The sequence below is a fragment of the Pantherophis guttatus genome, chromosome 5 (genome assembly GCF_059756535.1).
Source record: "Pantherophis guttatus breed Tessera chromosome 5, ASM5975653v1, whole genome shotgun sequence".
NCBI lineage: Eukaryota > Metazoa > Chordata > Lepidosauria > Squamata > Colubridae > Pantherophis > Pantherophis guttatus.
Window position 1 is genome coordinate 129,941,809 of NC_142067.1, and position 27,844 is coordinate 129,969,652.

General features: G+C 40.0%; 1 protein-coding gene across 7 annotated transcripts; it reads left to right on the top strand.

Annotated features, from left to right (window-relative positions):
- Positions 1 to 122: 122 nt before the first annotated feature.
- On the top strand, positions 123 to 27,844 carry ST3GAL5 (ST3 beta-galactoside alpha-2,3-sialyltransferase 5). 7 transcript variants are annotated; one of them, XM_060686490.2, is made up of 7 exons: positions 123 to 243; positions 8,067 to 8,188; positions 18,399 to 18,513; positions 20,241 to 20,584; positions 21,231 to 21,417; positions 24,035 to 24,205; positions 25,064 to 25,490. In XM_060686490.2, the coding sequence occupies exons 2-7, from the start codon at positions 8,079 to 8,081 to the stop codon at positions 25,322 to 25,324; spliced, it is 1,188 nt and encodes a 395-aa protein (XP_060542473.2). In that variant the 5' UTR covers positions 123 to 243; positions 8,067 to 8,078; the 3' UTR covers positions 25,325 to 25,490. The 7 variants fall into 7 exon arrangements, with proteins under 7 accessions (XP_060542473.2, XP_034272145.2, XP_034272155.2 ...); XM_034416254.3 differs by having other exon boundaries at positions 133 to 243; positions 25,061 to 26,287; XM_034416264.3 differs by having other exon boundaries at positions 135 to 243; positions 24,035 to 24,193; positions 25,061 to 27,844.

A 27,844-nucleotide genomic window follows, 5' to 3' on the forward strand; every position in this document is an offset into this window, starting at 1 on the left:
TCAAAAGAAACAAGCAATTCTCTTCTTTCTTTTTCGAAGGAAGAGGAAGCGGAGGGCTTTTCTACCCCTTTCTAAGTCTGTGATCCAGACGGTCCCGCCTCCCCCTTTCGCAGCCGACCATTGGCCCGAGCCACACGTCCGTCAAAGCTCCATAAATGCTGGGCTGCAGCTTGGTGCAAGCGCACCTTTCCTTCATCTGGGATCGAACCGATGAGCTCGCAGCCTCCGCGGGCTGAGGCGCAGGTGGGAGGCTTTGGGGGGGGCAATTGCAGCGGGGCACCTGCTCAGCTTTGCAAAAATTGCGGGTGGGGTGGAAATCCTCTTTTTGCAAAAGAGGGGGCTTGCAAAAATCTTGCACGGGGCAAAATTCCAACCTGCCTTTGGCTAAGCCTTACAAAAATAATAATAATAAATGGTGTGTGTGTGTCGGGGGGGGTTCTTTGGGGGTTTGTAGAATGGGGAGGGGTCGATTTGCGCCCCTGCCCGATGCGCGGGACTCCATTGGCCTCTTTTCACTTGCTATTGGAAGAAGGCTGGGATTCCGGCCGGGGATGGGTTGGCTGGGGAGTGTAGGCTTTGTAGTCCTTGGGGAGGGGGGCGGATGAGTGGCTGGGGTTTATCCCTGAAGGGTTTTGTCCTAAATCTGGCGGGGGTGGGATGGGGGGGGGGTTGCAAAGCGTGGATGATCAGGAAGGTTTTGTAGGGGACAACTGTTTTCCCAAGGAGGTAGAGAAATTAAAATTAAGTCATTCATTTAAAAATTTAAACGAATTTTCATTTTCTAGCTCCTTGGGTAAAAAAACAAACAAATCTGTCTTTCCTGATCATCCAGAAAAATTAAAACGGGCTTTAAAATTGAGTTCCTTGAAAAGGCTGGTGGGGGGGAAGCTGCAGAAAAATGGAAACATTTTGTATCATTAGTGATCGTTGTGGCTTTGTTGTTGTGGCTTTGGCAATCTGGAAGTTGCAGTTGCAACAGTGTTAGGAAAACATTCTTTTCAACTGTACTTTTGCAGGATAACAAGACAGCAGTTGATGCAATTGGTACCTGTGAGTCTCTGAAAAACCCATTTGTAGGAAGTCTTGACTTTTGACCCAAGATAGCAGATACAAATGGAATATACACTGCTCAAAAAAATAAAGGGAACACAAGCAGAAGACATCCGAGATCTGAATGAATGAATAACCTTATTAAATACTTTGTTCGTTACATACAGTAGTTTTGTGTTCCCTTTAGTTGTTTGAGCAGTGTATAAACTACTGTATGTAACGAACAAAGTATTTAATAAGGCTATTTTATTCATTCAGATCTCGGATGTCTTCTGCTTGTCTTCCCTTTATTTATTTTTTTTGAGCAGTATATTTTATCACACCAACAAGAAAAAATTCAGAATAGAAACTTCAGAGTCATTTGATTTCATGAAGGCATTAATCACTCTTCCCCCATGCCCTGAATCCTGCAAGTTTCTTCAAAATGCTTAGGAATGTCTCAAACCTTTCTGCCATTTTGTGTGTCAACTGTATTATTTTGAGTGCCGCTATATTATTTCATAATAGATTCAGTCAATGTGCAATCGTGCATTGCACGATTTTTCAAAAATCTACAATTCCATTTACCTTTTATGAACTTCATTCTAATGTAAATTTATTTGAGAGGGAATAAGTATTGTTAAAAGCAGAGTTTTTTTAAATATTCTTTTTTCGTGTTTTATTTACTTTATTTGACTAATATATAAAAAATCCAATTTCAATCAAATAGTGTGTTGTTAAATATATTGCTAAGAATCATCTACCTTGCCTGTTGTGATTCAGAATTGGGTGCTTTTTGGCTATTTTAAAATAGGTGGAAGGCATATTGGCGACAGATGAATTCAAATTTGAAGGAGTTTGATAAAAAGCAAATATTATGAAGAAAAGCACCTAACTTTAGAGAACAATGTAAACCTAACAGGGGTGTGCTACCTGGAGTGGAATCATTATTATATTTATTTAGCAGCTTTGCTCGGGAGTCCCAATATATATTAACTCCTCTCCTTCCTCTTACATTCGCACAACTTTTATCTTGCGATGTTGAATGGATAGAGAGTTTGGCTAACAGAATAAGAGTTGGAAGGGACCTTGGAGGTCTTGTAGTCCAACCCCTTGTTTGAGCAGGAGACCCTATTCCATTTCAGACATATGGTTGTCCAGTCTCTTACGTTGTGTTGGAGCATTTACAATTTCTGGAGGCAAGTTGTTCCACTGGTTAATTGTTCTAAGTGTCAAAAAAAAAAAAATCATATTTCTAGGTTGCTTCTCTCCTTGATTGGTTTCCATCCGTTGCTTCTTGTCCTGCCCTCAGGTGCTTTGGAGAATAGCTTGGTCCCTTCATCTTTGTAGTAACCCCTGAGATATTGGAGCACTGGTATCATGTCACCCCCATATATGTGAAGATACAGAATGCAAAGGGGTCCTGAGACCATTATTAGTTATATTTATACAGTAGCTGCTTGTCAGAAAGTTGCAAAAATTGCAACATGACCCTGGGACATTTCAAAATGAATATGAACCAGTTACAAAGCAAAAACGGGACGGAAAAGTGGGACGTGCGGGGCAGGGCTTTGGGAGGCCAAAAATGGCTGTATTTGGTATATAAGACGCACCAACATTTCCAACCTCTTTTTTTGGGGGGGGGGAAATGTGTCTTATACTCCGAGAAGTACGGTAAATTGCCATGTTGGCACTCCGAGATAAATATGTGGGTTTTGGGTTGCAGTTTGGGCACTCGGTCTGAAAAAGGTTCACTATTACTGCCCTATACCCGTGATGACGAACCTATGGCATGTGTGCCACAGGTGGCACATGGAGTCATGTCGCCTGGCATGCCAGCTGAGCTCCGGCCAGCTGATTTTCGAGTCTTCTGGGCCCACCAGAAGTAGAGAAACAGGCTGTTTCCTGCCTCCGGAGGGCCTCCAAGGAGGTGAGGAAGGCTGTTTTCGCCCTCCCCAGATGCATAGAGAGGATCTGGAGAAAGAAAAACGGGCCTACCGGCCATCACATGCCAGGAGCAGGGGGGAGGGGGGTTGCGCATGCATGCGCAGGGCGGGGCGTATAGAATTATGGGTGTGGGCACACGCACATGCAAAACCCCCTGCCCCCCCTTCCTGGCACGCAATGGCAAAAAGGTTAGCCATCACTATCCTATACCATTTCATACAAGTGGCTGTCCTATCCATCCATCCATACTATTTCTTAACCACCCATCCTTCTCAGATAATGAGATTTCATAGCTAAATTACAGGTTGTCTTCAGCTTTCAACAATTCACTTAGTGACCATTCGAAGTTAACAAGCTTTTTGGCCTAAGCCTGGGAAGACTCTATAGATAGTCCTCGACATACGACCACAACTGAGCCCAAAATTTCTGTGGCTAAGCAAGATAGTTATTAAGTGAATTTTGTCCCATTTTATGAGACAAGTTAGCAACACAGTTGTTAAGTGAATCCAGCTTCCCCACCCCTTGACTTTGCTTGTTTGAAAGTCACAAGACATTGCAACCATCATAAGTACGAGACAGTGGCCAAGCAGTTGAATTTCAATCACCTGACTATGGGGATGTTACAATGGTCACAAATGTGAAAAACGGACTGTTGTAAATCGAGGATTACCTATATACCTTGAATGTCTGGAGCCAAACACTATCAAGTAATTCTAGTTTATGCTCACTCAAAAACCAGAAATGCTAGGAAGGAGGAGATAATTTTGCTGACTGTCTAGGAAGAATGACCCAATTAATTTTTAAATGTTTTTTATAATGATTTTTTAAAATGTATTGTGAGCTGCCCTGAGTCTTCGGAGAGGGGCAGCATATAAATTGAATTAATTAATTAAATTAATTAAATTAAATTAAATTAATAGGACTGTTGAGAACCAGAAGGTAGGAGGCAGGATATAAACTTCCACCAGGGAGTAACAGGCAGCTCAGTAGCTCGGATTGCAAACTTCCGGTGATGTATCTTCTGCAACCCTTAGCTGCTTTTCTCCATGTTGGTATTTACTTATTTTGTCATATTCGTGTAGTGTCTATTGGGAGGTGGTGAGCCTTTGAGAGCTGTATGCAACGAGATTTCATTTTAATGCATGCCGATTAGTGTACATTTCAAAGTGACAATAAAATTGTTATTCTATTCGGTTTTCTAGTCCAGATTGGAAAACATGCTTGGGAATATTATTATCCTGAGGTTTTCCTTCACTTTTTCCTGTTAAATTACTGTAGGTTGGTCTTGCAAGATCCAGCCTGGGTCAGTCACTGAAGTTAGTCTTCATCTGCTGGTCAGGTTGGACTGATGCTTTTTTTTAAAATATAACTTTTTACTATTTTTTATAAAAACAAACAAACATTTAGTATGTATGTCGCCCCCTCCCTGTGACATCTCGGTGTTATCTTCAGTCATTCTTCTTCTTCTTCCAAAAAAGGAAATTTCTTCTATCTTGATCTTTATACAAACCATTTTAATATCTCCTTACTAAGGCAAAATTCTGCCTATCCAATTTTTAAATATAATCATAAAACTTTTATCTTTTATATCTCTTTTCCAACCAATACTAAAAATAGTTATCCATTATATCCTATAATGCCCTATCTCTTCCCTATCTTTAATCATCAAAGTCAATCTATTCATTTCTGCACAATCCATAATTTTTTTTTTATCACCTCATCTTCCAAAGGTATTTTCTCTGCTTTCCAATTTTGAGCGTAAACAATTCTTGCAGCTGTTATTACATGTATAATCAAATAAGTATATACCTTACTAATCTTTTCTGGAAGAGTACCTAATAGGAACAGCTCTGGTTTAAATTCAGTAACATCTGTTAGGTTGGACTGATGTTTGAAGGTGTTATCCTGGTTTGTTTGTTGGGGTTTTTTTTTTTTAGTTAACAGTAACAGAGTTGGAAGGGACCTTAGAGGTCAACTAGCCCAACCCTCTGCTTATGCAGGAGGCCTGTACTAGGGATTCGACCTGCCGACCTTTCTGATCGACAAGCACAGTGTCTTAGCCCCTGAGCCACCTAGTCAGGCTAAGTTATTTTTATTAGCTCTTGTCCCTGTAGTAGAGAACAGGAGATTATATCCTTCGCAAACAAAGCAGAGAGTAATAAAAATGAAATCTTTCAGACTTCCAGGGTGACGTCACGGAGCGATGTAGGAAGACGGAACTCCACTCTTTTTACCCATTTTTTTGCATCTGGAGACCAACAACAGTAAAGTTGGACCTTGTAGAGGACAGCAAAAGAAAAGGGAACACTCAGAGATGATGGGGTGAAGGGCAATCCCCCATCGCAGAGGGTGGATTCCCCGAAATCTGGCACAGAAGAGACCAGCCACTTCTTTGGCTAGGTCCAGAAAGGGAAAGGGACCTTGGAGGTCTTCTAGTCCAACACTCCAACCCCACCCCACCCCCGTTCAAGCACGGCTTGGAATATTATATCCCTTAAAATAAGGAATAACACGATTCTTTTAAGTGAAAGAAATCTTCTGTTTTACAGGCTGGCTTACAACCACAATTGAGCTCAACATTCCTGTTTGTTAAGTGAAACATTTGTGAAGTGAGTTTCGCCCTGTTTTACGACTGTTCTTCCCACAGTCGTTAAGTGAATCGCTGAAGTTGGCAACACGGTTGTTAAGTGAATCTGGCTTTCCCATTGACTTTGCTTGTCAGGAGGTCGTCAAAGGACAAACGTGACCCCAGGACAGTTGCCGAGCGCCCAAATTTTGATCACATGATCGGGAGGATGCAATGGGCGTAAGTGTGAAAAATGGTCATAAGTCGCTTTTTTTCTCAATCCCATTGGTAACTTTGAACAGTCACTAAATGAACTGTTTGTTTTTGTTTTGTTTGGTTTTATTTATTTTTATATGCCGCCCTTCTCCGTAGACTCAGGGCGGCTTACAATGCGTTGAGCAATAGCCTTCATACTTTTGTATATTTTATATAAAGTCAGTTTATTGCCCCCACAAACCAGATCCTCATTTTACCCACCTTAGAAAGGATGGAAGGCTGAGTCAACCTTGAGCCTGGTGAGATTTGCACTCGCAGTAATTGCAGGCAGCTGGATGTTAAATGCTGCCTTAGTAGGAGGCATTAGCCTCCTACGCCACTCAGGCTCCTCTGTTGCAACACGAGGACTACCTGCATATGTTTCTGAGTTGGCCAGCATGCTTTATTGCACTCAAGGGATCAAAGGCATTGTGCTCGTTTAAGCTTAATTAATTTAGTTAAATTCCCTTAAATCTGCTCTAGAAGGAAGTAGAAAGTTTTTGGATTGTATGTGTTCTGCAAAGGATGGGAGGACTTCAGGAAAAGGAAGTGGTATATCTTAAGTTTCCTGATGACTGATGGTTTCTTAATGCCTGTTGAAACGTGAGGTATATAAATCTGGAACTCTTTTCTTTTCTGTTCTACGTTGGGCCTGTTTCGTTCTTCTTCCCATCGTTGGTTTTGCCGATATAAAGGACTGCTGATCAACAGATCCTAAATTCAGGTCAGGAGTTTGATTAGGGAAATTTAGCCTAAATAGTTGAGAGCTAGGGACGCGCTCAGATCTCGTGAATTAGGCAAGCTGTATAAAGACAGCTGTTCTGCTTACTATAAGGATAATCCTTCGATTTACAGCAATTCTTTTAGTGACTGTCCAAAGTTATGGCAATACTGAAAAAAGTAATGTATGATGGTTTTTCACACTTCAACCTTTGCAGCATTCCCCGTGGTCTCATAATCAAAATTCAGAAGCTTGGCAACAGGCATGTACTTATGACTGTTGCAGTGTCCCAGGATCATATGATCCCCTTTGGCGGTTCACTTAACCGTTTTGCCAACTTCAGCGATTCCCTTAATGACGGTGTCAAGAAAGGTTGTAAAATGGGGCAAAAAACTCCCTTAACAAATGCCTCATTTAGCAACAGAAACTTTGGGCTGAATTGTTGTAAGTCGAGGATTATCTGTATTCTGTAATTCACTTCAGAGTTTGAAAGGTAGACTCATTTAAATGTGCTGAAATATCACATCCTACTTCTTTTGTATTATGGGGTTTTGGTAAGAAGTAAATATTTCAGCTTTAATAAAACTATTAGCTTTAATTAAGAGCATCAATGGGGGAAGGGTGTTTATTGTTGAAGGTAGAAATCTCTTTTTTTTTTCTTTCCTGAGATAAGAAGGAAATAATAAATTCTCTTTGTCATCATCTGTTTGTCCCTGTTAATAATGCATTTGTGCTTATTGTTTTTAATGTTTGTCTAAATTTAATGCTAAAACTACATTTGTGGACTGTTGCATCTTTGCTTCTTATTCTTTTATTAATTTATGTTATACAAAAAAATACAAAAGCAAATAGTAGGAAAAGTAGAGAAGGGAAAAATAAAAAAAGAAAGAAATAGCATTGACTTCCGACTCCCTTTGGTGCAGTAGAATAAAACAGTAACATCCAATGTCAAACTTTTTTACTTTTACATAATAGTTTAAACCAGCTGTTTCTACAACAGCAAGTTTATCTAATCCAGTGTTTCTCAACCTTGGAAGCTTGAAGATGGGTGGACTTCAACTCCCAGAATCCCCCAGCCAGCAGCGCTGGCTGGGGGATTCTGGGAGTTGAAGTCCACCCATCTTCAAGCTTCCAAGGTTGAGAAACACTGATCTAATCAATCAAACCCAAAATCAAAGTTTCATTTTTCCCTCAGAAAAGTCCAGAAGCGGTTTCCAAGTAGGAATAAAAGTATTTATTCATATTTTTTTTTCTTGGATCAAAGCAGCCCATTTAGCCATCTCTGCTCACTCCATCAACTTTTGCAGCCCTTTGTCGGGATCAAAAATTTCCCAACGGGGAGGCTCTGCGATGGTCGTAAGTGTGAAAAATGGTCATAAGCCACTTTTTTCAGGGCCTGTTGTAACCTCGGATGGTCACCAAACGAATGGTTGTAAGTTGGGAACTAGCTAATGCTTTTGTGTTGCATTGTTGACTATCTGGGCCTGGGTTTCCCTTGGAAAGGCTAAATATAAATAATTTTAACAGAAAACTCTTTGTCTTTGCCAGCAATGCTAAGCGATGAAACGGCCTTTTGCCCCAAAAGAAGCTGCTGGGGTTTTGGAACATGTTCGATGTTGGTTACTCATGAAAATGAAAAGATCAGCCGGGAGTTTGAAAAGTAATTTCAAGTAAGTCCCTCTGTCCGCAAGTAAATTGATTCAGTTGGAGTACTGCATGACTGAACACAATATTGCAGATCATTTCACACAGGCTCAGGGTGCAGTTAAGCACAAAGCGTGTTGTTAGGAAATTACTGTTACCTAACTTGTTGGGTTGGCAATATATAAACCATCAATGTAAGGTTTAAGACTGCTGTATTGCGGGACTTCCGGGTTTGTCTGCCACCGGCGAAGACGGTCGTTTTTGAAGGACCGCCAGCCCCGCCGCCTGTAGAGCCGCTCCGAGTGAGGGGAGCGGCTTGAAAACTCCTAAATCCTGAGGATTCGAGGAGAAGAGTGAAGCAAGAGGCAGGTCGAGCCCCTGTGAACCCCCAGAAGTTTGCTACTGGGGAGGAAACGGGCGCGGCTCCCTTTCAACTTGCGGAGACTCCGGACGGCGTGGGACGACTCTGCTTGTCAGAGCAAGCCGGCTGCAGCAAACATTTAAATTGATGGAAAAATAACTTTGTTATAAAACAACCTCAACCCCCAAACCAAGAAACTGCAAGTAACTCTTTGTTTTTGAACTTTTGATTTGGGAAAAGGCTAGAGTGAGCGGAAACGGCTTGAAAAAAATGGCGCCGTTCCAGCGTTAACGAGCTGAAAGGGAGAGTGATCTTGCAAAGTTTTTTCAATAAGCTACATTGTAGCACTGCTTGTAGCAAGTGAACAGAGAAGAGTGGAAGAAAAAATTCCTTTTAAAATAAACCTGAGCTTGCTTCAGCTTACTCAATTTCTAATTTGATTAAATCTGGGGGACTTTTTCAAAGGACTTTGTGGAGGTGCAAAGGAAAAAAGACTTCCTTTTTTCAGAAAAGTTAATTTACGTGGCAGAATGGCTTCAAAGAAACAGGAAGGAAAGGCGGCAGGGGAGGGATCTCCCACTCATAAACCGGAACAGCAGCCCCCTCCCAGCCAGCAGGGTGAGGGAAAGGACTTTGATGTTCAAAGTTTGAAGGACTTTATTACCCAGGCTCTGGATGATAAATTTCAAAAATCACAACAGGAAATGAAGAAAGAAATTAATGAATTTAAAGAGGTAATGAAAGAGAATTATGATAAGGTGACTGACAAATTGACAAATGTGGTTTCTGATTTGGCAGAAACCATTAGCAAAGTGGATTCCAAACTGGAAGAATTTAAATCAGAAGTTAACGTTAAAATGAAGGATACTGATTCTAAAATTGTTGATGTGGATAATAAAGTGCAGAGAGTTGAAAATGAAATTACAATGATACAGTTTCGATCCATGGAATTCGCTATTAGACTGCGAGGAATAAAAGAGAATGACAGGCAAGATTTGAGACAGATTTGTTCTGATGCCTTGGCTGTATTGTTAAAAATTGATCCAGCAGACGTGGTCTATAAAATAGATAAAATTTATAGAGTAAATTCATGGGTGGCTAGACAAAGAAAATTACCCAGAGATGTGGTGATATATTTTACAGATAGAAGAATAAGAAATGATATTTTGCAAAGATCCTTTCTTTCCTCTGTGCAAGTGGAGGGAGCTCAAATTGGAGTTTACAAGGAATTACCACCTAAGATGTTAAAAGATCGAAAAGAATATAGGTTTCTAGTGAATGAATTGCAAAAGCAAGAAATACCATTCCGGTGGGATGCCCCAACTGGTATAATTTTGAAATATAATGGAGAAGGACACCGATTGAATACTTTTCAGAAGGCGGAATATTTTTACTACAATATTCTTAAAGAAAGATCATCATCCCCACGTACATCTACAATGTTGGAGATAAAAAGTGATAAGGAAAAGCAATTTCAGCATGAGAGGGAACAACAGTCCAAGCAGACGGAATTAGCGGAAATGCAGGGAGCTGTAGGAGGAGGAGGCCTTATGGAGGAATCCCTGCTAGAATCTTCACCAATTTTGTCAACAAGAGATGCTGCTTTGGATTTAGCTCGGATACCTGAAGTTAAGGACCAGCGTATAACTCGTGCAGTCTCCAAGCAAATAAAAGAAAAACAACAACAAGTAAGTCAACATAAAGGGGGAGCTAAAAGCACCACACAAAGTGAAGCTATGGGGGGAGCAAGGCCGAAGACCTCAGAAGAAGCGAGGCAAGGCAGCTCATCGCTTCAGAAAGGACAAGATGACAATTAGGCTCTTATCTTGGAATGTTAACGGATTAAACTCACCACAAAAAAGGAACAAGTTATTTACATATCTGAGACAATTTAATAATGACATAATTTGTCTACAAGAAACTCATATTCGAACTCAAGATCACAAATACCTGATAAACTCTAAATTAGGAACACATTTTATAGCTTCAAACTCGGAAAAAAAGAATGGTGTGGTTATTTATGTAAATAAAAGATTGTCTGCTAAAATTATAGAAGCAGATGAAGGTGGTAGGTTTATTGCAATTGAATTGCACACAGCAAATGGCCAAATTCTTCTGATTGGAATTTATGCTCCGAACCAACAACAGGATCATTTTTATAAGACTTTACATAATAAAATATTGCAATGGGATTATAGATCTATTTTAATAATGGGAGATTGGAATGGAGTAATTGATTCTAAACTAGATAAAAAGAGTTTGGCGAAAGTAAGGATCAGACTACCACAGACTTTTTTTGATATGAAAGAAGATCTGGAATTAAAAGATATTTGGAGAATTTATAACCCAAAAGAATTGGACTATACTTTTTTCTCTGATAGACATAGATCTTTTTCCAGGATTGACTTTATCTTGCTATCAGATGATTTACTTGTTAAAACAAAAAGAACAAAGATATTTCCAAGAACTTTAACTGATCATAGTTCTGTATGGATAGAAATTGAGATGGGAAAAACTGAGAGAAGGTCATGGAGATTAAATGAAAATTTGTTTAGATATGAAAAAAATATAACAGAACTTAAAAAACAGATGAAAGAATTTTTTGAGATGAACTTGAATAAGGGCACCCCAATTGAAATTGTATGGGATGCGAGTAAAGCGTATATGAGAGGGGTACTCATTTATATGAACTCTAAACACAAACAGAACCGACAAAAGAAAAGACTCGAATTGGAAGTAGAAATAAAGAATAAGGAACAGCTACTCATTAAAAACCCAACAGATGAAAGAATATCTGGTGCTATAAAACTTTTGAAAGATCAATTTCAAATGCTCTTGGCGGAGCAAGCTGCAACAAACTTACAATATGCGAAGCATAATACGTTTTGTAATGCTAATAAACCGGGAAGATGGTTGGCCTACACCTTAAGGAAGAAGCAGAGTATACGGACTATTGAGAGTATTGATATTGGAGGGAAAGAAATTTCTCAACAAAAATTGATTAAAGAAGTCTTTGTAGACTACTACACTAAATTATATGCTAAAGATGATATACAGAATAGACTTATAGAAAAATATCTAGAAGAGAAAAGAGTCTTAAAAATTACTAGTCAACAAAAAGAAAGAATGAACTACCCTATAACAGTTGAGGAAATAATTGCAGCAATTAAACAATTGAAAACAGCTAAAGCTCCTGGAACAGATGGATTGACTGCAGTGTATTATAAAACTTTACAAGCAGAAATGGTGGAACAACTTAGAGACTTATTTTGCAATATACAACAAGGGGGTAAAATACCCCCATCATGGAAATCAGCATATATTACTTTGATACCAAAAGAACAAGTAGGTCCTAAAAAACCGGAAAATTATAGACCAATATCTCTTTTAAATAATGACTATAAAATTTATGCAAAAGTATTAGCCAACAGATTGATGCCAGTAATTCAAGAGGTGATTCATGATGATCAAGCGGGATTTATCGAGGGCAGATATATGAAGGACAATGTAAGGCAAGTAATAAATTTATTGGAATATCTTGAGAAGAATAAACAGATCCCTGCAGTGCTGGTTTTTTTGGATGCAGAGAAGGCCTTTGATAGAGTGGATTGGAATTTTCTATTAAAGACTTTGAAAAAGATGGACTTTGGGGATCAATTTATACAGGCGATTTCGGCAATTTATCAAGAGCAAAAGGCACAGATTATTATTAATGGAAGTTTGACAACAGAGTTTAAAATTGAAAAAGGAACAAGACAGGGATGCTCGTTGTCCCCACTTTTATTTATTTTAACACTAGAAGTCTTGTTAAATACAATACGGGACTCTAATATCTTGAAAGGTATAAAGATTAGGCAAGAGGATTACAGAATAAAGGCATTTGCAGATGATCTGGTTGTTACCCTATCACAACCAATGGAATCAATAATCTTGATGAAGGACATTATACAAGATTATGGTAAAGTTTCAGGTTTCAGATTGAATCCAAAAAAGACTAAAATGATAGTTAAAAACATGACACAAGATCGCAAACATGAGCTTGAAAGGAGGGCAGGTTTTGAGACTGTACCTAAGGTAAAATATCTAGGAGTTCAGGTTGCAGAATCAAACATGAAATTGTTTCAAAATAACTATGAGGTGTTGTGGCGAGAGGTGCAGAAAGATATGGAGACTTGGAAAAAACTGCAGCTGTCTCTACTTGGAAGAATAGCAGCAGTTAAGATGAATATTTTGCCAAGATTTCTTTTTTTGTTTCAAATGATTCCGGTGCTTAAAAGTGATAAACATCTGAAAGTTTGGCAATCTGGAGTGAATAAGTTTGTCTGGAACGAGAAGAAACCGAGAGTGAAATTGAAAATTATGCAAGATGTTCCAGAAAGAGGAGGTCTTAAACTTCCAAACCTACAGCTATATTATGATGCAGCAGCTTTAACCTTAACAAGTGATTGGTTTGGAAGTAAAAAGGCTGGAATATTGAATGCAGAAAGTTTTGATCTTGAATTTGGATGGCACGCTTACTTATTTTATGATGACAAAGTTGATAAAGTATTTAAAAATCATATACTTAGAGACTCTTTGATGAGAGTATGGAAGAAGCACCGACTCAAATGGGATTATAAAATACCGCTATGGCTGGATCTTGGTCATACCTTGTGGAATACAAATATAATGTCACTCGGGGGGGTTTTATACAAAGAGGTTCTTTTTACAGATGCGGGCAGATGGCAGCTGAAGACTTTGCAGACACTGTTGGACGAAGGGATTAATTTAACTTGGTTACAATATAATCAATTACAATTGAGATGGAAAGAGGACCAAAAAACTGGTATTATGTTGCACGAGGAAGAATTGGTTAGACATATAAGAGAGAAAGGTCCAATGCATATCAAAAGGCTTTATAATGTTTTGCTAGAAAGGGACTCAGAAACTGAATTAGTTAAAGACTGTATGATTAAGTGGGCACAAAATTTTGAAGAACCAGTGATGTTGGAAACATGGGAAAAAATTTGGGTCCAGAATGTTAAATTTACACAGTCGCAGAATTTGAGGGAAAATTTTTACAAAATGTTTTATAGATGGCATCTAGACCCTAAGAAACTGTCGTGTATGTATCCTAATGTTCAGCCAAAATGTTGGAGGTGTGATTCTACAGATGCTACATATTATCATATTTGGTGGACCTGTAAGAAAGTTAAGGCTTTTTGGATAAAAATTTGGTGGGTCATGCAGAATGTTTTGAAGAAAAAAATTCAATTTTCTCCACAATTGTTTCTATTGGGTATAGCAAAGGGTTTTACAGTGGATGAAACAAAGTTGATTTTGTATATGATTACAGCAGCGAGATTGTTGATAGGTAAATATTGGAAAAATGAAGCTTTGCCTACTGTTCAAGAATGGATTTTGAAGATGGCCAGTTTCGCTGAGATGGCGAAGATTTCAGCATATTTAAAAGACCGCTCACAACAGACTTATGAATGTGAATGGAAAAAATGGATAGATTATGTGCAGAACAAATATCAAACTAGGAAGTATCAAATAGCTTTTTATTGATAGTATTATATTACATTAAGATAGAAATATTTGAACTATGTGAAGATGAAAAATGATATGGGGGATGGGGGGTGTTTAAAGTTCAAGGTTTTTTTTTATATAAAGGGGACAATGATGGGGTATACTCTATGGAAATCCGGGGGGGAGGGGAGGGTTAGGGGGGGTTAGGGAGGGTGGGTTGGGGAGTTTGGGGTGGGTTAGGGGGGTGAAAATGGGGTGAAAATGTAATTGTAAAACTTTTACAATAAAAAAAAAAAAGACTGCTGTATTGCATCATACTGTGTCCTGATTGGTTAGCTCTGTAGCCAATCTCCTTAAGAGGGAGCTTGAAACATGGCTTGTTTCTCTTTGCTGTTTTTGCTCTCTGATATCTCTGTATGCTACTGTTTGCAAATCCAGAAGAACTGTTTATTGTGAATGACTATGATGACTGGTAAGAAGACTTTGTTATTGGATTATCCCTGGACTGTCGTTTTGCTATCTCCTACCTTATGTGTATGACCTGGACTGTTTATTAGACTGTGCCTTACTATTTCTTGAAAGTAAACACAACTCAGTGTATCTCTGTGTTGACTATGTTTATTCGTAAGTACTCTCAATCGCTTTCATGTGCACACCCTTGCTACTCAAGGGTTACTCTGCGAATTCCTTAACAGATGAAAATCACTCTTTCCCTTTTGAATATTTGCTTTGAAATTAATTGTTTTTATAAAACCGGGCTTGAGCCAAAACATTAAAAATGACCAGAATATAAGCGCTTTTACTTCATTCTTGAATTGTAGCAGGGGGTGATGTAAAAAACCCTAAAATTCTGATTGTTGCAGATGTATCATTGCAGTTATTTCTGATCTCTTTACTGACTTACTTGATTTTTTAGCCTGCCTTTATTCTTGCTTGTCAATAACTCGAGGCAGCAAATCTACCTAACACAGGTCGTCCTCGACTTATGACGACAATGGAGCCCAGAATTTATGTTGCTAAGTCAGAAATGTGTCCAGTGAGTTTTGCCCTGTTTTACAACTTTTCTTGCCACAGTTCTTAAGTGAATTTCTGCAGTTGTTAAGTTGTCATAAAGTCACTTTTTTCAGTGCCGTTGTAACTTCAAATGGTCACTAAACAAACTATTGTAAGTCGAGGACAACCTAACCTCAGTCCTCCTCCTATTTTCCCCACAAAACCCACCCTGTGATGTGGGATGTGCTGAGAGAGAGTGACTGGCCGGTTTTTCTTTTTCTTTTTTTGCAAAAAGTTTTTTAATTTTTTTCCAAACATACAAATTACATCTTTTCGGAACAGAGCTTTGATCCGGTCATCAATTTGTTCAGTTTTTGTCATCTTTAACAAAATTTTATCTATTCAATTTTGTCATAATGCTTATTTCTTAATCTTAAATCACATATTCAACTAATACCATCTTTAAAAAAAAAAATTAACACATATTTACTTCATCAAAACAATTACCCTTCTATTAACCCACCTTAAATCATAATTCAATGAATGTCTCATAATATATTTCACAATTCTTATCCTAAATCCTCACTATTAACAGTACTATTCAACCTTGTTTATATTTCATGATGCTCATTAAATCTTTGTTCCATTCTTACTTTATCAAATTTAAGTCTTATCTTTAATCTTAAAGATACAGCAATTTAACCATTAAGCATAATTCTTAATTCAAATAATGCTATTTAATGCAATTTCCCAACTACCCTAAATTCTATTAAACCATACCATTTATATAACACCAATTAAGAAATTTTTGTTTATAAATCATAATCATATATTGTTTCAATTTTTATTTTTTTTTTAATTTGATTTATATGCCGCCCTTCTCCGGAGACTCAGGGCGGTTTACAATGCATTAAGCAATAGCCTTCATACTTTTGTATATTTTATACAAAGTCAGCTTATTGCCCCCACAAACTGGGTCCTCATTTCACCTACCTTAGAAAGGATGGAAGGCTGAGTCAACCTTGAGCCTGGCGAGATTCGAACCAGCAGAAATTGCAGGCAGCTGTATTAATAACAGGGTGCACTAAACCCCTGTACTATCAAGGCTCTCTTTTCTTTTCTTTTTTACTTAGATAATAAATGTTCAAATTATTACAATTGTTGTACATATTTAAAAAATATCCCAATTATTATAGCTATCATTTTTCTAATTTAACCTTTTTTCTTATCCTTTCACTGTTACTCTCAGTCTACACACCTTTATTCCGCTGTTAATCCCAGTGTAATCATCTTTATTTTCCTCACTGTTAATCCCAGTGTAATAAGATTTGTTCCACTGTTAATCCCAGTGTAATTATCTTTCATAATCATCTTTTACTTTTGAAGATATATTATTAAAAATATTCAAAATATAAATTGTTATAAGTATTTAAACAATATCCCAATTATCATAACCATCAGTTTTCTCAAGAAGCACCTTCTAACATCTTAATTAAAAAAAAATTGGTTCATTATGTCCATTGCTATATTTTCTTTCTTATCTTAATTCTATTTTCCAAATATTTTACCCTCAGAGCCTATTTCATTTCTATGTTTCTGTAACATATTTCTTCTCATATTTCTTCTCATATTTATTAATCTCAATATAGTCATTTTATAAATCCAACTCCTAGACTTTTTTAATTTCCTTAATATTTTCCAATCTTTTATTCTTTTATCATTCACTGTTAATCCCCATGTAATCATCATTATATAATCATTAATCTCAATATATTCATCATTATATTATTGTTAATCTCAATATAATCTCTAGAGACCTCCTTTTTATTATTGCTATTTGCAGTTTAAAAAAGTAAGGGAAAAAAGGATCTCTTTATTTCTCTCCAATCCTTTGACCATAACTGATTGTTTAATGTTTCCAAACAGTTTATTCAAAAATCAATTTTCAATTGGGTTTTTATCTCTTCAAAGTTACATTTCAAAATCTTCTTTGCCTCCATGCTCCTTAGCAGGGGTGAAATGCTCCCGGTTTAGACCGGATCGCCTGATCTGGTAGCGATGGAGGCGAATGGTTCGGAGAACCAGTAGCAAAAATCCCTGCCCCCCCCCATGCCCAGCTGAGCCGCGCGATCAACAGAGGTTTTTTTCTTTTAAATGCCTCTGAGGATCCAAGCTGAGTTGCCTGATCGTCAGAGGCATTTAAAAGAAAAAAAGCCTCTGCCAATCAGGCAACTCAGCTGGGATCGTCAGAGGCATTTATTTATTTATTTATTTATTTATACTTATTTATGCCTCTGATGATCCAAGCTGAGTTGCCTGATCGTCAAGCTGAGTTTGACGATCCAAACTGACGATCCAAGACGATGCCTGAAGATCCAAGCTGAGTTGCCTGATCGGCAGAGGCATTTAAAAGAAAAAAAGCCTCTGACGATCAGGTAATTTAGCTGGGATCATCAGAGCCTTTTGAAAGCATTTTTTACAACCTCTTCACTGAAGAGGTTGTAGAAAAAATGGTTTTAAAAGTTAAAAAAAAAATTGGTCCCACCCACTCAGTCACATTACCACCACCACCACCAAGCCACACCCACAGAACCTGTAGTAACAAATTTTAGATTTCACCACTGCTCCTTAGCCGTTATTACACATTAGGGGTCTTATAATTGTAAGATGTTTCTCTTGTTATTACTCAAGCCTGAGTTAGCTGTCACTCACCCAGCTTCAAAAAAACTCCGGTCCGTTCCTCTCTTCCTCCAGCTCTACACTTAGTCCGGTTGTTCCAGCTTCGTGGCAGCCGCCCTGGCTGCCGCCCCCCCCGCCATTGACTCACAGAGAATTCCCTCTGACCTCCGAAGAACTTGCCTGTTCCTCTTGGTCGTCCGAGGTGCCTCTCTTTCTTCCCCGTCCCTACAGGACGGTTCCGGTCCGAAGACCCATTAGTAGCGGTTCATCTGGCGGGGTTTTCGCGATGCCCGCTAAGTCCCCGACTGTCTCGCCGTGACACCAAACCGGAAGTCACTGGCATTTTTCATGCTTGAAGTGGGACTAGAACTCCCAGTCTCCTGGTGATTGGCCCATGTCTCATTGATGGGACTCTGCTCCAAACCTCTTGAGTTGACTAGGACCACATCCCTTGGGGTCTTCAGAAGTATCTCATCCGAGACCAGTTCAAAGTTCTTCTTGTTTATCTTTTAATGTTGGGTTCATCACTTCTGTAAAAATGTCCTCTGCATTTTTCATCGCACCCCCTTGGAGTCTGCTGGGCTAAATGCAGGACGGAGGGGAGTTGGTGGTGGTGGTGCATCCTGCATTTTGGGGAGTAGATTGCAGAATGTGATACATCCATGAACGCCTCGTCTCTTTTACCCTTCTAGGTGTATCATGGTAGTTGTGATTGCACTTTGCTTTATTTACCTGGTCAAGACAACGTACGAGGCCAAGACATGTGAAACGGCAAGAATTGACAAGGTCAACCCTGATCATGCCAAGGTCAGCTCACTGTTGTAATAAAGGGTGGCAGAATAGTAGTAAGCAGTGGTGCAGAAAAGGCTTATGAAAATTTTTCTTTCTTTCCTTCCTTCCTTCCTTCCTTCCTTCCTTCCTTCCTTCCTTCCTTCCTTCCTTCCTTCCTCTTCCTCCTCCTCCTCTTCTTCTTCCTTTTCCTCTCCTCCTCCTCCTCTTCTTCTCCTTCTCCTTCTCCTCCTCCTCCTTCTCTTCTTCTCCTCTTCTTCTTCTCCTCCTCCTCCTCCTCTTCTCCTCCTCTTCCTCTCCTCCTCCTCCTCCTCCTCCTCCTTCTCTTCTTCTCCTCTTCTTCTCCTCCTCTTCTCCTCCTCCTCCTCTTCTCCTCCTCCTTCTCCTCCTCCTCCTCCTCCTCTTCCCTTCCTCCTCCTCTTCTCCTCCTCCTTCTCCTCCTCTCCTCCTCCTTCTCCTCTTCTCGTCCTCCTCTTCCACTTCTCCTCCTCTCCTCCTCCTCCTTCCCCCTCCCCCTCTTTTAACCACTGAGGCCAGAAAGGTCATAAAATAGAGCAAAACTTGCTTAACAATTCTCCTCCTCTGCAACAGAAATTTTGCACTCAATTGTGATCGTAAGTTGAGGCCTGCCTATATGTTCTAGCCATTTCTATAACAACAAACATATCTATTCATTTCTGATTTTTCATGGAATTACGGTTAACGGTTTTTTGGTTAACAGTTTGAGGGGGATCTTATTCACAGATGGCGTATCAGTGAGTAGATGTGTACAAGATATGTGGATATTTTTAAAAAAGTTTTACTGCATATTCTGCATATTCAGATACACCCATCCGGAGATAAGCAAAACCCAAATGACTCAGTTAATATTCATGAGTAGTATATACAGTAGTATGAAATCCTTAGATATCTTATTTTCCCCCTTGATTTTGTTTTTTCTTGGAATACACATTTGTATACACAAATGTCAGAAGTTGAAAAAGTATGATTATGTATATCTAAATGGGAATATCACTCATCAGAAGTGTATACAAAATATATTGATCCAGATGCTCCTGGATTTATCTCATAATACTAGTCACCAGGGGTGAAATGCTCCCGGTTCGGACCAGATCACCCGATCCGGTGATGGAGGCAGGTGGTTCGGAGAACCAGTAGCAAAAATCCCTGCCTCCCCCATTGCCCAGCTGAGCTGCGCGATCATCAGAGGCTTTTTCTTTTAATTTTTAAAAGCATTTTTTCTACAACCTCTTCGGCCGAAAAAATGCTTTTAAAAGTAAAAAAAAAAAAAAAGGCCTCTGCCGATCAGGCAACTCAGCTGGGATCGTCAGAACCTTTTGGAAGCATTTTTTTACAACCTCTTCCCCGAAGAGGTGGTAGAAAAAATGGTTTTAAAAGGAAAAAAAAATTGGCCACGCCCACCCAGTCACATTAACCCCTCCCCCACCAAGCCACGCCCGGTAGTAACCGGTAGTAACAAATTTTAGATTTCACCACTGCTCGTCAACGCTACCTAAACTCTGACAACACTGTTTGCTAAGCACTTACGGATGTTAAAGAAAAAAATATAAATAAAATCATATACATATATAAAAAAATTGTGTTAAAGATTGGACGTCAAAGCAGAATAGATGAAAAAAATTGCACGCCACATCACTGGGTTGTGTCAATTGCACATTCTTAACACACACACACACACACAAAAAATAGGTTTCATGACCGGCTGGTACGTTTTGCTGTTCTAGAGAGCTCAGAAATACGCAGAAGGAATTTTGCAAGCCAAGTGTCGCCCGTCTTTTGCGAAGACCAAGCTGAACGAGCTGTTTCCCAACAAGTACAACCCGGACCTCCTTCCCTTTGTAACGGAAGATATCGACGCTCAGTCCGATCTCTTTAAGTATCAGCCCCCTTTCGGCTTTCGGAATCTTTTGGAGAAGCTTCGAGACTTGGTCCAACTTCTACCTGAACAAGATCTACCGGCAGAGCTGCGTTCGAAACCCTGTAAACATTGCGTAGTTGTGGGAAGCAGCAACGTATTACACGGGTTGAAGCTGGGCTCCTACCTCAATCACTTTGACATTGTCATCAGGTACGTCTTGGGTTTTTGTCTGAGGTCACAAATGGAAAGAGGGTCTATTAACAGAATGGGAAGGGGACCTTGGAGGTCTTCTAGTCTAACCCCCTGCTTGAGAAGGAGACCATACCATTCCGGACAAATGGCTGTTCAGACTTTTCTTAAAAACTTCCAGCCACAACGTCTTGAATTTTGTTGAATCTGGTGGTGAAGATTTCCAATTAAGATAGTTCAACTTTTATTTTCCCTTTGGCTAAGACTTTAAAAAATAAAATAAAAGTGTATTTGAAACATTTATATTGGTGCCTATCTAATACCAAATTCTGGGCAGCTCCCAATGGAAAATGTTCTGTTTCACAGTGAATCTTAAATTTGGTGGTTACCATGTACCATGGATGGAAGCTATTCAAGGAGAGAAGCAACCTGGAACAAAGGAGAAATTTCCTGACAGTTAGAATAATTAATCAGTGGAACAACTTGCCACCAGAAGTTGTGAATGCTCCAACACTGGAAGTTTCTAAGAAGAGATTGTCTGAAATGTACAGGGTTTCCTGCCTAAGCAGGGGGTTGGACTAGAAGACCTCCAAGGGCCTTTCCAACTCTGTTATTCATGCATTTTTAAAATTACACGTTCAGTTGCATTGTGCACTTTGTTTTACAGGTTAAATGATGCACCTGTTTGGGGATACACAAATGATGTCGGCAACAAAACAACAATTAGAATGACCTATCCTGAAGGAGCTTCTTTATCTCAAGACGAATATTTTCCAGATAGCTTGTTTGTGGCAGTATTATTTAAAACGGTTGATTTTGAATGGATAAAAGCAGTGGTGAAAAATGAAACATTAGTAAGTAATTATATTAAATATTGCATTTGTATGAAATAATAAGCGACACCAGAATTGTACTGCTTGTGTGTTTACTACAGCAAATTTCCATTTTGATTTTTTGATTTTTTGATTTTTTCCCCCTGTTATATTTTCCCCCTGATTTTTGGCCACTGTTATTTTTGCCTAAAATGTTTGGCTTTGGTGGAAGTAATACGTCTAATGTAGTATTACTGTATAAGTTATATTGATGTGACTATTAAATAAATTGCTATTAGCATTAAATGCATTGGCACCCTTTAATTGCCAAGCCACTCTTAAGAGCCTGTAGTACAGTGGACTAAACACTGTTATTAACATTTGCTGCTTGCAATTACTGCAAGTTCAAATCTCACCAGGCTCAAGGTTGACTCAGCCTTCCATCCTTTCAAAGGTAGGTGAAATGAGGACCCAGATTGTGGGGGCAATAAGCTGACTTTGTATAAATATAGAAAAAATATGAAGGCTATTGTTTAACGCATTGTAAACTGCCCTGAGTCTCCGGAGAAGGGCGGCATATAAATTAAAGCAAAAAAAAAAAAAAGGTTTACAGTGAAAAATTAAAAATAAACTAAAACTCGATCCAACAGAAACCAATATAACCATAAGAAATGTACTGAATTCCTATTTTATTTTATTTTTTAAAATTTTTATTTATTTTTATATGCCGCCCTTCTCCGGAGACTCAGGGTGGTTTACAATGCGTTAAGCAATAGCCTTCATACTTTTGTATATTTTATACAAAATCAGCTTATTGCCCCCACAAACCGGGTCCTCATTTTATCCACCTTAGAAAGGATGGAAGGCTGAATATATATATTCATCTATTGAATATAGATGTTTTAAAAAATATATATATTTGTACTTCTCCTTAGGACTGTATATGCATTCATTGGCACACAATCCCAAATTTTATGTTTTTCCCCCCCTCCTGTTTATTGATTTTTAATTTGATTTTTATGATACTTTTTCTTGTTTATATATGCCCAACAAGTTGTTTAATTCAGTGCCTCCTCTGTGTGGTGGATGGGATGGGAAGATTCCTCAAAACACCATCTCATTTTAACCTGACTGCTCCAGTTAGTTAGTTAGTTAGTTAGTTAGTTAGTTAGTTAGTTAGTTGTTAGTCCTTCTTTCCATCTCTGGCTAGAGATACCAAGTTTAGCCATTTTGAAAAATGTTGCGGTGGCATTTTATTTTAGAGGACCTAGTCACCCCTGGCAAAGAATTGGGGATTACAAGTAAACCTCGCTTAATGACGCCCAGGTTTAGTGACTACTCAAAGTTATGGTGGCGCCAAAAAGTAGCTTTGTGAACAATCCTCACTTTGTGACCGATGCAGCTTCCCACGGTCACATGATCACGGTTACACACTTCCCAGCCAGCTTCTGAGAAACCAGAGTTAAAATTGCAGCGCTGAAATTGTAAGCTGTGGTTCCCATGATGTCTTGCGTAACGACTTGTGTGACTCGCTTAATGACCCCAGGGGAAGTGACAACGTAACTCCAGCACGGTTCTGGGGTGTTTGGATTAGCGACCGTGTCGCTTAGTGATTGAGTTAACCTCAGCAGTGGCCTCTAAGTGAGACAACCAAGTATTAACGTATTTTTTGGAGTATTAGACGCACCTTTTCCCCCCTTAAAAAGGGGGTGAAAATCTGGGTGCGTCTTATACACTGAATGTAGCCCCGCCCACCCACTGGCCCCCACCCTTTGGCCTCTGCCTCCCAGCAATTTACCTCCTTGCAGCAAGCAGCAAGAAACAGCCCATTTCAGCTTCAGCACAGCCTAATTAGCACAAGTTGATTGTCCCTTGGATTGGCCTCCCGACTCTCAGCTGTTTCAGGCTGCAGGGATTGCCATGGCCTATTGCTGCGTGGGCCTCTGCTGCTTGCTGCGAGGAGGTAAATTGCTGGGAGCAGATTTTTTTTTTCTTGTGCTAAGCAAGCTAGGCTGAAAACGAAAATGAAAGTAAAGCAGGCTGTTTGCTGCAAGGAGGCAAAATTGCTCAGAGGCAGAGGGAGATTTCTTTTTCTTGTTTTCCTCACCAAAAAAGATAGGTGCGTGTTATAATTTGGAGCGTCTTATACTCCGAAAAATACGGTAATTTTTTTCCTCCTGTAAAGGTAGTCCTTGACTTACAACAGTTCATTTAATGACCGTTCAATGTTACAGCGGCACTGAAAAAAAGGAACTTATGACCGCATTTCTGTGGTCACGTGATCCAAATTTGAACGCTTGGCAACTGGCATGTACTTATGACAGTTGCAGTGTCCCGGAGTCACATGATTCCTCTTTTGCGACCTTCCGACAAGCCAAGAAAAAGGGGGAAGCCCGACTCACTTAACAACCTGGTTGCTAATTTAAGAATGGCAGTGATTCGCTTAACAACTGTGGCAGGAAAGGTCATAGAACAGAGCAAAATCCACTTAACCAATGTCCCACTTAGCAACAGGAATGTTGGGCTCAATTGTGGCCATAAGTCGAGGACGAACCTATAATTAAATTCTTCATGGGAGTAATTGCTTCACATTAGGGTGGATTTGAATGCTTGTCGTAATTTGGGTGCATTTGTGTGTTGTTGTTGTTTTGTTGTTCAGCCACTCTGGATGCACCTCCTCTTTTGGAAGAAGGTGGCGATGAAAATACCTCTCATTCCGGGGAAGTTCCGGATTTTGAACCCGATGATCGTTAAGGAGATGGCAATGGATATTCTGCAATACCCAGAACCTCAGTCCAGCCTCTTCTTCTGGAATCGGGTCAGTGCACAGGTAGTCCTTGATTTATGACCAGAATTGAGCCCAGAATTTAGGTTGCTAAGTGAGACAGTTGTCCTCGATTTACAACAATTGAGCCCAGAATAATATCCTTCCTCCCCCTCCCTCCCTCCCTCCCTCCCTCCCACCCACCCACGGTGCTCAGTGGTTGGAATACAGTAGTGCAGCCTAATTCTGCCGACGGCCAGCAGTTCGATTGTCACTGGTTCAGGATTGACTCAGCCTTCCATCCTTCCGAGGTGGGTAAAATGAGGAGCCAGATTGTTGGGGGGCAAGAAGCTGACTCTGTAAACCATTTAGAGAGGGCTGTAAAAGAACTGTGAAGCGGTATATAAGTCTTAAGTGCTAATGCTGGAGTTATTGTCCCTTCCTTCCTTCCTTCCTTCCTCCTCCCTCCCTCCCTCCCACGGTGCTCAGTAGTTGGAACACAGTAGTGCAGGCTAATTCTGCCGACTGCCAGCAGTTCGATTGTCACTGGTTCAAGATTTATTTATTTTTTTATTTGATTTATATGCCGCCCTTCTCCGGAGACTCAGGGCGGCTTACAATGCGCTAAGCAATAGCCTTCATCCTTTTGTATATTTATACAAAGTCAGCTTATTGCCCCCCAAACTGGGTCCTCAATTCTCCCCATCCTTAGAAAGGATGGAAGGCTGAGTCAACCTTGAGCCTTGGCGAGATTCGAACCTGCAGTAATTGCAGGCAGCTGGTCTTAATAACAGGGTGCCTTAGACCACTGTACTACCAAGGCTCAGTCTTAAATATATTTAAGACATTTAAGATTTAAGTCTTAAATGCTACTGCCATGCTTGCAAAAGGAATAAATACCTTTCTCTGGTTCCCTTCTAGAAGATACCCACGATTGGCATCATAGCCATGGTTCTAGCTACCCATTTATGTGACGAAGTGAGCTTAGCCGGGTTTGGCTACGACCTGCATCATCCCGAGGCACCTCTGCATTATTACAACAACGTTTGCACGGTGGCCATGAGGTGGCAACCCATGCACGACGTAACCCAGGAGACGCAACTACTGCAAAAGCTGGTCAGAGAAGGCGCCGTAAGCGATCTCAGCGGGGGAATCTACTGCCACTTCTGCAACAAGCCAGGCTAACGGTGGGATCAGAGATCGACTTTCGCGTGTTCTTGCAAGCTTCCCTTGATTGGGAAAAAAAAAAAAGCCACGTTCGTATTCCACGCAGATCATGCGTGACAACTTTTCGGGGTTCAGTGTTTATTTAATATTTGGCAGAGGTTTCTGAATATGCATCATTACTTCACACCTAACTGGTATTTGGTATCATTGTAAGACACAGCACTTCTGAATGGTTTTTGTCTGGACACATGGAGAATGAATTTATTATTTTATTTATTTATTATTGAATTTCTATACCGCCCTTCTCCCTGAGGACTCAGGGCGGTGTACAGCCAGAATTAAAAAACATGCAGGACAAATATTAAAAAACAATTAAAAGATATATAAATTTGGCCCAATTAAAACTCACTACCAATTAAAACAATTTAAAACATTTAAAAACATTTAAAAATTTCTTCTTAAGCCAGCCCGGCTTGCTTGAAAAAATGGGTTTTAAGGGCACGACGGAAGGCACCGAGGTCCTGGATTCTCCTTATCTCTGGGGGCAGCTGATTCCAGAGGGTAGGTGCCCCCACAGAGAAGGCCCTCCCCCTGGGGGTCACCAGCCTACACTGTTTGGCTGATGGCACCCTGAGGAGGCCCTCTCTGTGGGAGCGCACGGGTCGATGGGAATTGCGAGCAGTCCTCGACTTAACGATCAAACGAGGCCCAGAATTTCTGCTACTAAGTGAGGTAGTTATTAAGTGCCTTGAGCCTGATTTTATGAGCCTTTATTTTATTTTATTTTTTATTATTATTTTTTTGCAATTGGATGTTAAGCGAATCAGTGCGATTTTTAAGCGAATCCATCTTCCCCCAACACACACACCCTAGTTGACTTCGGAAACCGGCTGGGAAGGACTCCATTTTAAAATTTATTTATCAAATTTAGAAACTGCTGTCTCCACCCCAGCGGGACTCTGGGTGGTGCGGAAGTAAAAATATGAAAACGTAAAAATTGTATAAAGTTTAGGTAAGAGGCAGAGATTGTTACAATTCAACATTAAAAGCTAATTAAAAGGTGGTAGGGTCTAACCAGCTCCATGCATTGTGCTCCTCCTTGAGAGCTAAGCAAAATGCTGAGTCTTCGGGCATTTTTGAAAGACCAGGAGTGCATGTGGGGGGGGGGGTGTCTGCTTCACCTCTTGGGGGGAGGGTGTATCAAAAGGTGGGGGGCAATGGTAGAGAAGGCTCTCTTCCTGGAGAGCCAGTCAGAATTATTTAATTGATGGGGTTGGGAGAAGGAGTGGCCGAAATCGGTGGTGGAGTCAAAAGAGGAGCTAGCCTAGAATCCTACGTAGTCACAAGCAAACTTAAGTCCAATCGCCTTTAAATTCCATTGATTCTTAATCTTGACTCCACGCACGAGTTGAGAAGATTCCCATTCATAGGATTTTATCAATAAATCAGTTTAATTGGATGTCTATGGAGATTCTCCGTCATCCAGGTCATGGTCTTCCCAAAGGTGCTTTTTTCAAGAGGCAACTGGACTTTCTGGTTTTTCTTTGAAGACGTTTCGCTTCTCATCCAAGAAGCTTCTTCAGCTCTGACTGGACGGTGGGGAAGGGTAGGATTTATACTCCTTGCAGACAGCTGGTCACTTGCATCCTTTGAGAGGGTCGTTGAGGCCACTTGGAGGTTTACCTGTGCCCTCAGGGTCACCTGAGTAGTGTGGAGCCTTCTTGGAACTGTTGAAAGGACTGGGTTGTAGATTGATGATGTCATATCCTTCCTCCTCTGTTGAGAGAAGGCTGTTCAGTTTTGACATAAATGACCTCTTTGACCCCTCTTTCAAACCAGCCGTCGTCTCTGTCCAAAATATGGACTTTGTTGTCTTCAAAAGAGTGGCCTGTGTCTTTTAAATGCAGGTGAACCGCTGAATCTAGTCCTGATGTGTTTGTTCTGCTATGTTGTGCCACGCGTTTGGGAAGTGGTTGTTTTGTTTCCCCAGTGTACAGATCTGCACATAGCTCGCTGCATCGTACTGCCTATACCACGTTGCTCAATTTCCATCTGGGTGTTCTATCCTTGGGGTGGACAAGCTTCCGCCTTAGTGTGTTCTTGGGTTTGAAGTGTGCACGTCTGTTGTGTTGGCTGAAGATCCTCCTGAGCTTTTCCAATATTCCTGCAATGTACAGAATGACAACGTTGCTTCGTTTATTGTTCTCATCATTGTCTGTTACAGAGGAGGGTCTTTTTTGATGAAGGCCCACTTGGAATAGCCCTCAGAATATGTGGCTTTGATCATACAACTCCGGGTTGCTTCAACCATCATAAGTTCATGCCAATTGCGAAGCATCTGCATTTTAATTACATGACCTGTGTATGTGTGGTGATAGTCCTAAGGCCGAGGTTGTAAGTCACTTTTGCAGTGCTATTATAACTGGTCACTAAACAAATGGTCGTAAGTCGAGGATCGCCTGTATAAGTTACTTGTTCAAGGGACGGTTTAAAAAATTCTGTTATAATTGTGGATTACAGTATTATTTTTCCGGATAA